The following is a 13240-nucleotide window of genomic DNA, read 5'->3' on the forward strand; positions in this document are numbered from 1 at the left end:
GTACCAGCCGGGCTGAAACACCTCACAGCTTACCCAGGTAGAGTACTCTGAAGGGTCCCGCCTCAGGAATGGGGGCAAAAATAGCCCTAGGTTAAATACTGTCTTGGGTTCTGCCTGACAAATACTACAACCCAAAAAATCTGTTTTCACGTAATTTAACTATCACAGAACAAAGCTTAATGATATTTGTAGAAATATAAAAATATAAAGCACTCAACAATGCAAAAGTAACAATTTCTGGCATCCAAAGATTAGCAGGCATGCAAAAAAGAAGGAAAAAAATAACTGTAAGGAAGAGAAAAACTGATTAGTTGAAACCAATCCAGATTTGAGACACCATTTAGAATTAGCAGATACAGACTTTAAAACAGTCATCACTATATTCAATATGTTCAAAAACTTATACAGGCATAGCAGTTATGAAAAAAGAAATCCAAGCTTACCTTTTATAGATGAAACGAGTGTCTGAGATGAAAAATACACTGGATGGGGCTAACAATAACTTAGACGTTGCTAAAGAAAAGACTGGAGAACTTAAAGACATAACAGTAGACAACCCAAAATAACACAAAAAAATTAAATTCTTTTAATGAAAACATCAGTTAACAGAGGGACAGCAAATGGTATAATATATGTCTAACTGGAGTCCCTGCAAAGAGTCCCTGTAATTGGGCTAGCAAATAATATTTCAAGAAATGGTCGCTCAAAACTCAATTTCATGGAGACTTAAACCGTATCTAAGAAGCTCAACAAGCTAGGAATAAGAAACATGAAGAAATAATAGTAAGAAACATAATCAGATTGCTCAAAATCAGGGATGAAGAGAAAATCTTAAAAGCTGTTAATGGGAAGAGACAGTTCCATACAAAGGCAAAAGATAAGGATAATGGCATATTTCTCATTGGAAACAATTCAGTCAAGATGAAACACTGGGGGGTGGAAGGAATAAATTGGGAGCTTGGATTGACACACACTACTATGTATAAAACAGATGACTAATAAGGACCTATTGTACAGCACAGGAAACAATCAGTATTCCGTAATGACATATATGGTAAAAGCATCTAAAGAAGAGAGGGTAATATTTAACTGATTCACTGTGCTGTACAGCTGAAACTAACAGCATTGTAAATCAAGTATATGCCAATTTTAAAGTTGAGAATGTTCATACTGCTAGACCCAGAGGGAAAAATATATACATAGAAAAATAAAAGTGTTCTTTAAGCAAATTCAATTGGTTAAAAAAAGATAAAACACTCAGAGGAAAAAAGTGTCTACCTCGGATGCTAAACCTCTTTCAGACATTCCAAATAGTTTCAAAAACAAAGGCCTTTTCAAAAAGCAGTCTAGCAATGTCCGTTCTACTGTGTGGGTGTCTGTCCATGTGACAGAAGTACTTGATCAAAAGGATGTGTACAGAGATGATTACTGTAGCATTTGCAGCAGAATAATGTTGGGTGAACGCCTATCAGTAGAGGACTGGCAGGGGTAAATTAGGGGGCACCCACTTTCAGTCAGGCAGCCATTAACACATTAGAAGTACAAACCTTAGAGGGCTTTCCACATGGTACTGTTATATAGAAGGTAAGATTTAGGTAACCTGTATGGTATCCAATTTTTATATAATAAACAATCTTGAAAAAATTTAGATGTATAACTATATGTGTGTGTCTAGGACCATATGAGATGAGGAAAGCCATGTTTTAAAAAAGAAAAACCTTTTTAGTTAAAAATGTAAATACTAATGCACTTATATAAAATTATATATACATAGGTTGGAGAAGGAAATGGCAACCCACTCCAGTGTTCTTGTCTGGAAAATTCCACAGACAGAGGAGCCTGGCAGGCTACAGCCCATGGGGTTGCAAGCAGTCAACTATGACTGAGTGCCTGCGCCCACACACACAGGTGTATGTGCAGATCACAGACACTATATACTCTGTTTATCCACTCTCTCCTAGGTTTGTAGACCTTCTCCACCCAGCCACTAATACTAATCTTTATGCATGATTGCTGTAATGAAAGAAGCAGGAGAGGCTTCTGGTGCTTGCATTTCTAAGAATTTATCTTCTTTCTGTTACTCCATGAAATTTGGTTTCTAGGGAGGTATTTCTAACAGAGCCAGACTTAGCATTAATTATAATGTTATAATTATAATATGGGTTTCCCCTGGTGGCTCAGTGGTAAAGAATCTGCCTGCCAATGCACAAGACAAGGATTTGACCTCTGGGTTGGGAAGATCCCCTGGAGGAGGAAATGTCAACCCACACCAGTACTCTTGTCTGGAGAATCCCATGGACAGAGGACCTTGGTGGGCTGTAGTCCATGGGGTCACAGAGAGTCACAGAGAGTCAGACACAAGTGAGCACACACACACAATTATATTATGCTTATGTGTGCTTAGTCGCTCAGTCTTGTCCAACTCTTTGTGACCCTGTGGACTGTAGCCCACCAAGGTCCTCTGTCCATGGGATTCTCCAGACAAGAGTACTGGAGTGGGTTGCCATTTCCTCCTCCAGGGGATCTTCCCAACCCAGGAATCAAACCTGGGTCTCCAGCATTACAGGCAGATTCTTTATCTTCTGAGCCACCCTAGGACTCGTGTCCTTAACTAATACTGTTATTAATTAATGACAGTAAATAATATTTATTGAGTATGGGCTTTACATAAAATTTCTGACAGTCCTCACGAAAACAATATTAAGGTACACATTATCACTTCTTAAAAATAAGTAATGTAAGGAACTCAGTCATTGCATAATTTGCCGAATGTTGTATAGTCAATAATTGACAAAAGGCATAGACACAAAATACTTTAATAGGGTCATAACTGCAAATATACATTTTAGACATAAGAAACAAGATTCTAATCAAAAGATCATAAAATACTATAAATGAGGGAAAGCAGTTATCTGGGGAAAAAGAAATTGTTCCGGTTCCTCTGACTTCACGCGTCCCAGGAAGTTCACTTTGTTGTCCTCATGCCACCTACCACTGGATTCCATGACACTGTCTGTCAGTAACAGCAGAGCCCTAACAGAAGACTTAGACCAAGAACAAGACCCAGGGCATTTAGAGTGGACAATACACTGGTCCACATTTGAAAATGATAGTTAAGAATATGTTTGAGATAAGGTTTTTTCCCCCTCTGTTTTTTTCATCCTAGCAAAGCTGGATGAGTAAGTATGTTTGAGCTGAGTGTGTTTAAACATTACCATTAACTTCTGGATTTGCAGCCAGTGAGAACCAGCCAGAGAAGCCTCACTTTGATTCTCGCAGCGTGATATTTGAGTTGGATCCTTGCAACGGGAATGGGAAGGTTTGCCTTGTCTACAAAAGAGGGAAACCAGGTAAGAATCATGGCAGGCGCAGTTCTGTAGTCTGGGAATGGCCTTGGCTGACCTTGCTGTCCAGCCATCACACAGAAGACATGCTCCTCCCTGACCTGAGATGCTGCAGGGTCTCAGGTAGACGCCAAGAGAAAGCCCCTTAGGTCCTCTCTGAGCATCCTCCCTCCAGGTCCATTACTGGAGTCTTTTTAAGGTACTGTCATTTGCAAGTTAGTGCAGAGTAGTAAGATTAGGATAATAAGTGAATAAAAAGTAAAAGAAATAGTTACTCTGTTAATAACTCCTCTAGCTGGTTCATGTGTTAGAAAAGCGTCCAGGAAAAGCACTGTCTTATACTTCTTTATGGAGGCAGTTTAACAGCAATAAAAACCTGAATTACTAAACCTCAGTCTAAGAGGGAAAGGCTCTGACCTCCTATGCAGTGGCTGCCACTGGACATAGGCCACCCCTGACAGCAGTTCAGTCCCAGAGATGGACAAGGTCCAGCCCTCTTCAGGTACCTCTCTGCCTGCAAGGGGTGAGAAGACACACCAGGATTTACCTCCGGGGGAAGCAGAGACCATCTCCTGCTGGAGGAGTCTTTGTGAAGCAGCCTTTGAGCTGCATCTTGAAATATGGGTCGGAATGAGATATGGGTAGTGAGGGTGGGGCAAAAGAGGGCATCCACGCAGAGATGGGTAAAAGCCATGCCGTGGGGCACTACAACTGATTTGAGGAAAATGACAGGTAATTTTAGTTCATTGGCCACTGGGTTCATCTTGTGGATGAGGGGAGATGATGCCGGAAGCCCTTTGTGCCGAGTCCTGAAAGCCAGGTGAAGGAGTTTGGCCATTCTGTGGAGGTATGAGGGGAGTCAAGGTTATTTAGCACAAATACGGCAGGATTCAAGTGAAAATGTGACCACGAGTAGAACGGGAAGAGGAGGCTATTGGAGGATGGATGCCATCAGAGAGGAGGGGAGATGAGGAGAGGAGCTAGGAGAGACCTCCACAGCAGTAAGGAGGGATGCGCAGAAGCGCGTGTGAGGCAGGAGCTGACAGAGCAGCGCTGCAGCTCCACCAGCACAGCGCACCACCGCACAGGCAAGAGTCCCAGGAGGGGGGCCTTCTCAGACCTGAGAAAGCCAGGGCTCCAGTGTCTCTCCATCGGGAAGGCCGAGCCCACAGCCTGTAGCTGCTGGGGGAAGGGAAGCGTCGCGTCCACGCAGGAAAGCAGCGCTCCTTGGGCAGCCTGCGGGCACGGAAGGCCAGGGCCCAGCGACAGGTCGGTTGGCTGATCAAGGACTTGTAAAAGAATACCAGAGACGCCTTGACAGTGGCCATTGGAGAACGGAGCTGGGAGGTTGGAGGGAAAATGGGAACTTTTACATTCCCTTTACTGTTGAAATTGGTTTTAACCATGAGTGGATGTTGACTTTCTAGATAAAAGGAAGAAGTGGTAAGCCGTCCCTTTATGTCTTCTGTCTGCTGTTTCAGGGCTAGCACAGGACACTGAGATCTGGTTCCTGGACAGAGCGCTATACTGGCATTTTCTCACAGACACCTTCACTGCCTATTACCGCCTGCTCATCACCCACCTGGGCCTGCCGCAGTGGCAGTACGCCTTCACCAGCTACGGCGTCAGCCCCCAGGCCAAGGTAAGGGAGGACTCCCTGTCACCTCAAACTGCAAAACGTATCAGAGTCTTCTGAGGAAATGCCTGAGTTGCAGAGTCCCAACTTCCTCATCTGATTCTGCAGATCTGGGTAGAGCCCAGGAACCTGCATTTTCAATAAACACAGTAGGTGCTTCCAATTCAGGTGGACAACAGCACTTTATCCTAATCTAGTTAAGTGGCTCCCAGCCCTGGCTAGTCCTCAGACTCATCTGGGGAGTTTTAATTTCCAATGAATTAGGGAGGGGGCAGGGCTTAGGTTTGTGGCTGGTTTTGGGTACGCAGTACACGCACACAAGAACAAAGAACAGTCTCTTATTCTCTGGCTCCTCGTCCATCCACTTCCCCACCAGCAGCCGCTGTTGGTGTCTCCTGTGCCCTCACTGAGCTATGTTGCTGGATGGAAAGCACTCACGCATACAGTTTGGGGTTCTTTTTTTCTAAGTCACAAGTGTGACACTGTTCACATTGTTCTGCACCTTCTTTTCACTTAATTGCACATTGGAACTCATTCCCTATCCATATATAGAGAGCTGTCTCTTGCACTGATATTTGGTATTTCAAAATATGGATGTGCCTCATTTATACTATAGATCTAGATACCATTTTAAACATACAGATGTCAGATAATGCTGACAGACTACCTTGTTTGAGAACACCAGGTGTGTCAAGAAGAACTTTTGCCCGGGTGGCAAAAAATGAGGGACTCAGTTCCCTGTATGTATTCATCAAGGGGACCTCACCTTGCTCAAATGGCACATGATAATGACATCATCCAGGCAGCATAGCGGGTGGTTATTATCAATGAACATCAATAAGTGTAGATGCCCTTTGCCTTCAGCTGCCCAGGAAGAGAGCAGGCGGCTTCCCTCAGCAGAGCCGGCTCTGGTCTTGGTCTGCTCTTTCCCCATGGGAAGGATGCTACTCAATCCACCCGAGGGGCAGAGACCAGTGTGAGGGCAGAACAGTTAGAAGGACACTATACCCTGTATCTTGGGGACCTAGTATCCCAGGCTCAGGGCTCACTACATTAGAAGGAAGCACATTTACTCAGATTCTTCATCCTCATCCTGCTCTATTTAAAGGTTCATTTATAAGACCCCATAAAGCAATGTGTGTCTTCCTTTTTACCCAAAGGAAGTGCTGATAGATTTTAGAGGCAGTATTTCATGAAAACTTTTACTCTCTGCCTCATCTCCCCAGCTCTCTACCCCTCTATCTCCTCTAAAGAACATGAGCACATGCTTGTCTCTTTTGAATTGTGACTGTCTCTCCCAACTCTGCCTTTCAGCAATGGTTCAACATGTATAAACCCATCACCTACAACACAAACCTCCTCACTGAAGAGACCGACTCCTTTGTGAACAAGCTGGATCCTAGCAAAGTGTTCAAGAGCAAGAACAAGACCATAATCCCCAAAAAGAAAGGGTCTGCTCAGCCTGCAGGTGGCCAGAAAGGGCCCTCAGGTCCTGCTTCCACCTCTAAATCCTCCTCTGGGTCTGGAAACCCTGTCCGGAAATGAGCATCCCCCTCTGCCTCCCCGCCTGCCCCACAGTGGTGATGTCCATGCACAGATGCCCCGGGCATGGCCCAACCTCAGAGTCTGTGTGTGGAACCACATTCCCCTCTCCGTCTGCACTTGATCTCAGCCAAAAGGCTGAGACGTGATTCCTCTCCCCATCTGAATGACAGGATCCTAGGCCTTTTACTCCCATTGGCCTGAGCCAGGAGTTGGAAGGGCATACTCAAGTCTCCCCAAGAATCCTTCCTGCATACCCATTACAGCAGGTTGTGCCATCTCCTGCTCCGGGAGCTGTGAGGAATGTGAGCTTTTCTGTAAGTGACAAAGTAGATCTGTTAAGAGCTTTCTTCTCTGTCTACCCCAGCCCCCCACCTGTCAGCAGTAGTTACAGGGGTTCCCCAAAGAAACCACTGGTTTTGACCTAGGAGGCATTAGAACTATGCTGTTCAAATTGGTAGCCACTTTTAAAGCCGCTAAATTTAAGCCGTATTAAAAATTCAGTTCCTTAGTTTAATTAGCCACATTGGGTATAATATATTCACATGGCTAATGGATTCTGTATTTTGATGAAACATTTCTATCATCGCACAAAGTTCTGTTGGGTAGCACTACATTACAATATTTTTGCATTACCCTTACTCAGATCAGTTCATTTTTGTTAGAGAATATTAAACACTCTCACAGTTTGATGGGTTATAATGTTCCTCGTAAAATCCTGAAGATACATTTTTATGTTTTTTATATCCTTCCCCACAAGCAAATCTTGCTTTGCTCATTTTCAATTTTCTATAATTTTTCATCTTCATCAGTTTTCTATAAAATTTCTTGTTTCCAGTTTTGTGATGTGATATTTGCACATTTGCCAAAATTATCTTTCAAACATTGTTTTAAGAAGTGATTCTACTGTACCATGAAAACAAGGCCTCCCAAGCATTGCTTTGCCAGGATTCTTCGTGAAGAGTTTGGATGGAATCAGTCGCTGTTGTCAGGAGCTTCCACCTGCTCTGCCTACTCACAACTGCTCAGCAGTTCACGGAGTGGGAGAAGAGGGCAGAGAGGAGCCCAGGTGTCAAGGATAATAGTCAGTCTTCCGCAGTATTTTTCTTCCAGAACTCATCAGAGGGAGAACCAGCAGTGCCAGATGAGAGAGCCCAGCATTTGGCTGCTTCCCCAAGTCAAGGCTAGAAGGGGATTAAAAATTTGTGTTGTCTGCCAATGTGGCAGGTATCCTTCCTCTAGTGCTTTTGGAGCCCCTGAATTATTCTGCCTCAGTCCTGGTCCAACTCTGAATTTCACAAATGAAGCAGCAGGGGAGCCACCAAAGCCACGGTGCCCTTCAAATCCGCGACAATCAGCCGGAGTCCCCAGAGGGCTTGCAGACAGAAGCGGCTTCCACTGCAGGGAGGTTTGAGACCGACTCAGGAGGAGCAGACCAGTTAAGAGCAGGGCTGGCTCCTAATACACAGGGCCTGGTGCAGAATTAGGGTGTGGGGCCGTATCTCCAAAAATCCAGTAGGCAGTACCACGAAAAGCACGAAAATGTTTTCCCTTTCTTCTCACAACTTGTTATAGATTTTTTTGTTTGATACTCAGTGCTATTCCAAGAAAAATTAAAGTTTTAAATTATTACAATTTTATCATTCATTTTTCTACTTTTTGGGCTATTGCAGTTTTAAATGCCACTATAACAGCATTTAATTCACATTCAGAAAGCAAAATCACACAATTATTTCATATCTGTTGTATGTATATATATGTCTCATTCTTACCAAAACAGTGGAAACAACACACAAAACTAGCTCAACCATTATTTCACTCTTTGATACATACACAGTCTCTCTCAACTTACCAGGGAGTAAGGAAGGACTGAAGGAAAGAGAAATTACGAGCGGCCCTTGGTTTTCCTTTTCTTCTGTGTCCTCATTTCAGTGTAAGTGACTGGCTATTACAGGAAAGTAACATGAGTAGGAAGGGAAAGGTATGGGTTCCACAGTCACTCACGGTTCTTAGAATGCCATCACCTTCTCTGTGTTTTTGAATGAAATCTGTTTCAGATAGAAAGCATGACCTCTGGGGCCTCGTGTCCTCACTTTCTCAGCTGTAGACATGACAAACTTGCCTTAAACTCTGAATCTCTTCCTGTATGGTAGGCCCACTCGATTCTGTTCTCATGAGAATCACAAAGGCTGTAAGTGAAAGGTGGTAAGAACAGGGGACAAACATATTGCACGTATCTCCTCTACTCACGCATACACACTTTTGTCTCACCATACCTTGACTTACACAAGTTCAAAAACAAAACAAGGAATTTCAAGGCAGTGTCAGGAGAGCTTTAAACCAAAAGGGAGACCGTCTGAGTGTGGGGGGCTTGCATGACTGTACAGATCACATGCACGTGAAGCTGGCCCTGGTGAAGGAGGAAGGGAGCACTCCTGGTGAAAGACTCCAGACAATAGGTTAAGAGGATTACATGGGGGAAACGCTCACCAGGATGTTAATATTTTGAAACTAAAGCAATTAAAATGGCAGTAGGCACTTCTATAAATCACCCGCCCAGGAAAAAGAGTCTGTGCTGGAATCACAAAATGGGAATAAAAGCAGGATGCTTCACGAGGCACTGATGTAGCTCAGGTTGTGCATGAAGTGCCACAGCGTCGTGCTGCTCATGTCCTGAGGCAGGGAGGTACCCAGGCCAAGGACAGGCATGACAAGGGGCAGCTTGCAGAGGCTAATCCACAGGACACCTCTTGAAGCTGTCCTCCCCAAATGTGGGCATGCATCAGCGTCACTGGAGTTGGGTACAGAATACAAGATGCCCAGGTCTCCAGACCACCAAAATCAAAATTGCGAGGAAAGATTCCAAGCATCAGGACTTTAAATCAACCACAATGATGACAATAATGTTCACAGACTGTCAAACTTTCTACTTAATGGGTCTAGGTGGTTTTGCTTTCATTGCATAGAGAACTCAAAATATTTTCAGTCCAGTGACGTGTACACAGTGATTGGAACAGAAGAACCACGAGACCTTTTAGTTTCTGTTTGAAATACATCCATTTTAAAAGCTTTTTATCATGGAGAGTTTTAAACATTTACAAAGAATAGTATAATGAATCCCCATCTATCCATCACCTGGTTTCAACAACGACCGACCTATGATCAACCATAGTTTATCTATACCCGTTCTTTACTCCTTTCGTTTTTAAATAATTCCATTTTTAACTTAGTTGTTGGTTTTTAAGTTATACTTCTTTGCATTCTGTTTTAGCAGTTGGTCTAGGGATTACAACACATATTAACTTTTCTGTTCAGGAGACATATTGTACAATGTCCCCAGTAGCCACATTTGTCTAGTTAACTCTGCCTCCTTGACCAGAGTTGATGACATTGGGTGAGGACCAGTTGAAACTGGGATGCTGTGATGAATTTCCTTCTTTGGCTTAAGCCAACCCAGACGGGATTCTGTCTTACCACCAAGCATTCTCTGGTTAATGCATCAGCCTTCATTACGGAGTTATCGTGAAGATTAAATATGCAGGTGAGAACGCAGAGGCTGGTCCCTTCCTCCAGTGTAACGTGACTGCAACCTTTCTAGCCGTTAGCGTTGTACGAGCCAGCGTCTGCCTACTGCCCCACTCACTTTCCTTCCAAAACACCAGTGTGGTTCCCCCTTCTGTGACTTTACACCTGTAGTTTCCTACCTGCAGTGCTAGCCAACCATCTCACGTCTTCCTCCCCAGGTCCAGCTCTAGTCAGCCTCCACCTCAGAGCATCTGAGAAGCTGAGTCCTCAAGGAGAGCCCACTCTGGGGGAGCGCTTCACACCCGAACCACTCCATTAACCTGATCGTCTTGCCTTGTTTCCTGTGTCCTCAGTGGTTGTTGGGACAGAGGGTTACCACTGCCAACCATGCTGCTTCGTGTGGAGCCAAATGAAACAGTAGTAGATTACACTTAAAATCAACTAGTTCACAGTTGTGTGCTGAATTAGGAGCTGCCACATACTTAACATCCAGGATAGACCAACAGAAACAGACTACCCAATAATGAGGAAAAAAAGCTGTGGAAACACTTATATATTCATTTAAACTCTCAAAATGCAACCACTGCTGTATTTGAGAGGCAGGACATCCTCATCCAGCTCAGAAACCACCTCTTTCAGAAGACTCTGTCACAATGAAGTATGTTGCTTATATGCCCATGTCTTGACATCCAAACCACATCTCCTAGCCTGTCTCTTGCACCCATTGGCTGTGACTCGGAAATCTTGTTTATGAGTGTCCCGTGTGGTTTCAGAAGTGGGATCTTTGTGGTTACACATCCTTACATCTCCTACGGCACCCAGCACCTGAGCCTTGACCAGTGTGCACTCCGGTAAATGCAGCACTTATCAACAGCCAACCAGTTCATCTCACATAGATAGTACCTATTGAGAGCGGGCCTGAATGCAGTAGTGAGGACCATGGTGAAAACAACACAAGAAGTGAAATGGTGCTCTGTAAAGCTTATTACAGGGTGGATTTGGCTGTTGGAGATGTGTGCTCAGCCATGGCATACATCCCTGGGTCACACACACAGGCCTGATGTGGTCTTTGCCAAGGAGATGGTGCGTCATCTAGGTGGGATGTGTTGGGAGAGAAGAGTGAGTATTTGATGGATGGCAGTGAACGCCAATCACAGAACTCTCCACCAAGGACAGGGCCCCGCAAGGCTCAGAACACAATATAGGCAGGCGATGAACATAGCTTCTTAAACACTGATCTTAAGGTCTTAATGAACCTCAAAGCAATTTTACACACAATTTCACATGAAAAACTTTATATAGGATGAATAAACAGCAACAAGTACATAACAATATGTGTTCTTGCAGACCTGTGATTTCCAATACAGTCGTGACTAGCCACAGATAGCCATTAAACTTCAAAATTCTGCTCTTGTCATATTCCAAGTGTTCTGTATCATGTATGTCTGGTGGCTACCATTTGAATAGGGCAGACACAGAACATCTCCATCATCACAGAATGTTCTTTTGGGCAACCCTGTCTTGGACTATGCATGGTTTATTTTCACGATTCTCAGAATAACTGCTGCAAAGCCCTTGTGTAACATGCTATATTCAACAAAGAGTTTCCCCGGGGGCTCAATGGTTAAGAATCTGCTTGCAGTGCAGGGGATGCGGGTTTGACCCCTGGGTTGGGAAAGTCAAATGGCAACCCACTCCAGTATTCTTGCCTGGAGAATCACATGGACAGAGGAGCCTGATGGACTATATATCCATGGGATCACAAGAGTTGGACACAACTTGGCAATTAAACCACCACCACCACCATATTCAACAAAGAACAGGGACATTTACTCAACTTCAGATACTTTTCTAAGATACAGCATCCTTTAACACTTTAAAGATTCTTTTTACAACCTCTGGCTCACAGGGCAAGCCCAAGATGAGTCAGCATGTCACTACGTACCTTGGAAAAGGGCCCACAGTCCTGGCTGCAGAGCAGCCTGTGTGGGTTCTGGGCTTGCCCCCACATTGTAGACAAAGGCCCCAAACAGCTCAGTTTCTAGGGCTGTACAGTGTCTCCAGCGTGGAAAGCTGCAGAATGTGAAGGAGCAGGTTTCCTGCATGTTTTTTAAAAAAATTTTAATAGCAAAAGATGTTTAGCCTGTACCTTAAAGCACTTCGTCTCTTCCGCCCTCCCAGGGAGCAGGTGGGCCTGACTGAGAAACGCTCCTGAGCTCACAGTAACCACTTGAGAAGTGACATTTCTCAGATCACCTGCTTTTCCTCTGGGGATCAGTTGCCTCTTTCTTTTCTCACAGCAGAAAGAGTATCTTGGAGATCCACCAGAGCAGGAACCCAAACAAGCCTCAGGACAGTTCCAGGCCAGCAGAGGGAGAGACCTCATCCCTCAAGACAAAGCTGCGACGTGAGGACAAGATTAAGCCTCTGGAGAAACAGCTTACCTTTGCCAAGGCTCCAGTTCCCAATTCAACACTTGTGAATGTTATTTTTAAGTGAGGCCACCCCTTGGGTGAGATGGAGCTCTAGACTCCACTTGAGGGTCTGTGTTTCAATGTCTGGGGGCTTCTGAGGCACACCTGCTCCCACAGGTGGCTCAGGACCATGTCCACACAGGTTTGAGACGGAGGGTTGGGATTTTATTGATAGAATATATGCTTACTGAATCACTTAATGAGAAATGCTATTTTCCTTTAAACATGTGATTCTAAAACAGACTGCTGAGACCTTAATTACTGTCTTCACAAAGCATGTTTTTGGCCACTGAAGCACTGGGAAATCACCTTCAACATTTTTCTATAAACACAAGCTTGTAAAGTTTACTTTCATCCAAAGGTGACATTCTATTTTCTGACGTTAATTTAGGAAGTTGTTTAAATTTTCATAACCTTTACAAACTTCAGAACAAGTTTTTCATCCACAGAGAGAGAAACAAGCTTTTTTTTCTTACCACCTGCTGACAGGCTGCTGGATTAGAGCCCATTTTCCTCCACTGAGACTGCATTTCTGAGGATGGTTTATACTGGGGAAACGTGTATTGTGTTAGTCACTCTGTCATCTCTGACTCTCCACAACCTCAGGGACTATGAGCCCACCAGGCTCTTCTGTCCATGAAAGTGGGTTGCCATTCCCTTCTCCAGGAGATCTTCCTGACCCAGGGATCGAACCTGGGTCTCCTGAATTGCAGGTGGGT

At 44.3% G+C, this 13240-nt stretch overlaps 1 protein-coding gene across 1 annotated transcript in view; it reads left to right on the forward strand.

Annotated features, from left to right (window-relative positions):
* Positions 1–8157, forward strand: part of TPGS2 (tubulin polyglutamylase complex subunit 2) — a 58096-nt gene extending 49939 nt beyond the window's left edge. The window contains exons 5-7 of the mRNA XM_065935122.1: positions 3237–3350; positions 4826–4986; positions 6295–8157. Of these exons, the coding sequence (XP_065791194.1) occupies positions 3237–3350; positions 4826–4986; positions 6295–6525 (506 nt within the window). The 3' untranslated portion in view covers positions 6526–8157. The remainder of the gene's footprint in view (positions 1–3236; positions 3351–4825; positions 4987–6294) is intronic.
* The last annotated feature ends 5083 nt before the right edge of the window (positions 8158–13240 follow it).

The sequence above is a fragment of the Muntiacus reevesi genome, chromosome 4 (assembly GCF_963930625.1).
Source record: "Muntiacus reevesi chromosome 4, mMunRee1.1, whole genome shotgun sequence".
NCBI lineage: Eukaryota > Metazoa > Chordata > Mammalia > Artiodactyla > Cervidae > Muntiacus > Muntiacus reevesi.